Source organism: Chenopodium quinoa, unplaced genomic scaffold (assembly GCF_001683475.1).
Source record: "Chenopodium quinoa cultivar QQ74 unplaced genomic scaffold, ASM168347v1, whole genome shotgun sequence".
Taxonomy (NCBI): domain Eukaryota; kingdom Viridiplantae; phylum Streptophyta; class Magnoliopsida; order Caryophyllales; family Amaranthaceae; genus Chenopodium; species Chenopodium quinoa.
In genome coordinates, this window is record NW_018743327.1 from 3,845,522 (window position 1) to 3,849,077 (window position 3,556).

At 50.8% G+C, this 3,556-nt stretch overlaps 1 protein-coding gene across 1 annotated transcript; it reads right to left on the reverse strand.

Annotated features, from left to right (window-relative positions):
- Nucleotides 1-315: 315 nt before the first annotated feature.
- LOC110737308 lies at nt 316-1,084 on the reverse strand. The gene is made up of 2 exons (XM_021917667.1): nt 674-1,084; nt 316-570 (listed from the first exon to the last, which is right to left on the reverse strand). Exons 1-2 carry the CDS (start codon nt 1,082-1,084, stop codon nt 316-318), a joined length of 666 nt encoding a protein of 221 aa, XP_021773359.1.
- Nucleotides 1,085-3,556: the final 2,472 nt, after the last annotated feature.

A 3,556-nucleotide genomic window follows, 5' to 3' on the forward strand; every position in this document is an offset into this window, starting at 1 on the left:
TCACGCTTCCTTTTCCTCGACTTCCTCTCAAGTTGCTCAGGGAGCCTTCTCTCGGAACCGGAATGTTGTCTGGTTTTGGTAGGCTGCTTTAAGGCAGTTATGTAACATTGTTGGGATGTCTTCTGGCTTCCCCAGAGCTTTGCTGACCGACCCTCATTAGTTGTGTAAGCCATGGCCAGGTGGTAAGTGGATACCACCCCGCCTATCTTGTGGATGAGCGGTCTTCCCATGATTACATTATATGGTGAAAGGGAGTTTATCACAAGAAATTCTGCTCGGACATTACGCCTTCTTGACCTCTCTCCTACCCGGAACTTAGAGTTCGATTATGCCTTCTGGGGTAAGCCCCGAGCCATTAAACCCGGTGACCTCGTAGCTTACTCTCTTCAGGTCTTTTCTGTCCAACTTCAGCTCATTGAACGCACTGATGTATATGATGTTGGTTGAGCTGCCTCCGTCTATCAGTATTCTATCCACCTCCCAGTTTGCAATTCTCATTGTCACCACCAGCGGGTCATCATGAGGGTAAATTATGCCCTTCTGGTCATACTCGTCAAACGTGGCTCGTGGCTGCGGGGGGAAGAGGTGGCCATCTACGCTTATCATTGTCGTTTATTTGATGTATCATTGGCCGCAGGTCAGCCCGCGCACTATTGACTGTCCCCCCATGTACTGGACCCCCGCTGATCACGTACACCCTGCCCTCTGGCTTGCCATCATTATCCTTGTCTCCAGTTGGGCCCCTATGACCTCCTCTACGGTCAGCTCGGCCCACTCTATCCTCCTCCCTTCTTCTGGGAGGGTCATCACGCTGCTTAAATTGACTCAAGTATCCTCTCCTGACTAAGTCCTCTATATTGTCCTTCAAGTGCGTGCATTCTTCAGTGGTATGGCCATAGTCCCTGTGAAAGTTACACCACTTACTAGTATCACGACTCTTGTTTACCATCCTTAGAGGTCTCTGCCACTTATCATCAGCCTTATTTATGCTGAATATGTGAGATCTGGAAAGGGTTAGTGGGGTATACTGATCAAACTTCCCAGGCCTTGGCCCTCTCCTTGGATCGGACCTTCTCAGACCCATTGCCCTGTCCGCTTCTCTGCGGTTTTGCTCAGCCCTGCTTGGCTAGTCCACCCTGGGTGTGTTCTCTGCCCGGGTGACCTCTGCCCGCTTAACAGAGTCACCTGTTGTTTTCCTACCCAGCATTGCTCTGTCAGTCTCGTCTGCTTTGATGAGCTCATGCGCTTTACGCGGCGCTTCAGCGAGCGTTTTGAGGCTCTTACGCCCCATGTATGCTCTGAATGGTGACCCTGGTAGTAGGCCACTCTGCATTGCTAACAGCGCTACCTCCTGGCTCATATTTGGGATGGTCGTTGCCTCCTTGTTGAATCTGGTGATGAACTCCCTCAAGGCTAATCCTTTCCCTAAACCAGGGACATCAGCTCGGTTGTCATCTTGGTTCTATCCACCAAGGTTATGAAATGCTCCATGAACATTCTCTTCAGCTGGTTGTACGAGTACACAGAACATTTGGGGATGCGCCGTACCATTCTGCTGCCAGCCCCTCCAGAGGTGGTGGGAAAGCCTTACACCAGACTGAGTCCGCCATGGTGTAGAAAACCATATGATTCTCGAAAGCTGATATGTGGCTTTAGGGTGTTGTGGTTCCATATACTTGCAGCTCGGCATCTTCACCTTCTCCATGGGTTCTTCCAGAATCTCCCGGCAAAATGGGGAATCATCTGGAATAACCTGGATTCGCGCTCGTTTGTCTCTCTCCGGGCTAGGTCCTCGCTCTGCGGCCAGTGACCTACTGCGAGGGACCCGCTTCTCCGGGCTAATTCGAGCGGGGGTTATTTCCTCCACGCTCCATTCTCGATTCAGGTTGCGAGCTTCCAGCTCCAATACCTTTTTCCTCAGCTGAATGAGCTCTTTCTTCTCGGGGGTGAGAGTTGAGACTTCCGGCTTTTTCGCTGCGGGCTCCGCAGCTGCCGTTGTCGGTGATGGGCTTGCCTCCTTACCCATATTGGTAAGGACCGTTGTCATTGCAGCCAGCTGCTCCTTGCTGCACTTAGAGAGGTTCTGCAGAATGGCTGGCATATTTATGGGCTGCGGTTTCTGGGTTACAGGTGCTGAAACAATAAGCTCGTTGTTCGCGCCTGTTAACCGCATTCCGTACTTGAAAATAGAGCTGGATCCTACTGGATCTACTGGTTTCGCCGCTGCTTTAGCAGTGGATGCTGTCGATTTGATAGGGTGGGATTTCTGTGAGATGGTCGATTTGGGGTTTCTAGTGGATCCTTTTGGATAGCTGGTTACTGGGTGTGTTTTTTGTGGTGTTTGGCTGGTCTCATTAGTTTTGGACGTGGGTGTTTATACAGTTTCTTCTCCGGCCATGGTAATTAGTTAACTAGTCCCTAGCTCAGTTGGTGAACCTCAGGTTAGATGATGCAATCCCCTCCTTCTAGCGCTAATTGTTCCAGGTATGGATCCAAGAGTTCTACTGGGTAAGCTGGGTCCCGTCAACAACCTACACACGGCAGCACACGTAAACTGCCCTCGGGGGTGGCTCGAGGAACCCCCCTCCGAAGCTTAAGTTAGAGAGTGTTTAGAGAGAGAAAGTGTACTTAGAGAGATATAGAAAGTGTAATAACTTGAGTGTCTAACCTCCTTTCCGTTGTACTTTACCCTCTATTTATAGGCGTACTATCTCCTTCGTGGAGAGTTTAGCCTGGTCAGCCCAGCGGGCTGACTCTGCCGGGCAGATAAGCCCTCCTTTAGTTGCTTATTTGGCGATGAGTGTGCACCCTGGGGGCTGGGCGATAGTTCAGCGGGAGCTATCCTATACAAATGCTGCTCCATCCTCTTGGACATTAAGGATCGGCTGACTCTTGAGAAGTCGACCCTATGAAAGGTTCCGCTGAAAATCGGAACAAAAACAAGCATTGCCATTTCCATGAGGATGTCGGCCATGACACAAACGACTGCTTCAGTCTCAAGCGGGAGCTCAACCGTCTGGCCGACAAAGGACAACTGAAGTCCTATGTGAAGTCCAAAGTGACTTCAAAGGCAAATCCAGGGCACTCCAAGAAAAAGACTCCCTAGCCTGTTGTGAGTGCCGAAACTGATGAAGATCCGGTATACACCATAGCAGGCGGATTTTCTGGTGGTGGCCCAACCATTCGGAGCACCAAGGACCATCTGAGAATGATGGTCAACTCTGTTGAAGAAGGAGAGGCGGCAGGCACATCCGCCTTCCCTAAAGTTGTCATCACCCAGCAGGATAGAGGCAAAGTCCGTCGGCCGCATGATGACCCTATGGTCATTGAATGCAAGGTGGCCAACCAGCTGGTTGGTCGAATTTTGATTGACATAGGAAGCTCCTCGGACCTCATCAGCCTCAAATGCTTATCCAATCTCAAATACAAACCGGATAGCATGATGGAGGTCTCCCACACCATTGTTGGGTTTGAGGGAGGACTTGTGCACCTAGTCGGACGAATTGACTTACTTGTCCGCCTGGGGAACAAGGGAGACGGTCGGCACATGACCATC

Coding starts and splice junctions, on each gene's coding strand:
- LOC110737308 (XM_021917667.1), bottom strand. CDS start 1,084: ATGGGTCTGAGAAGGTCCGATCCAAGGAGAGGGCCAAGGCCTGGGAAG. Junction 571..673: donor ACGTGATCAGCGGGGGTCCA/GTACATGGGGGG, acceptor TTCCCCCCGCAG/CCACGAGCCACGTTTGACGA.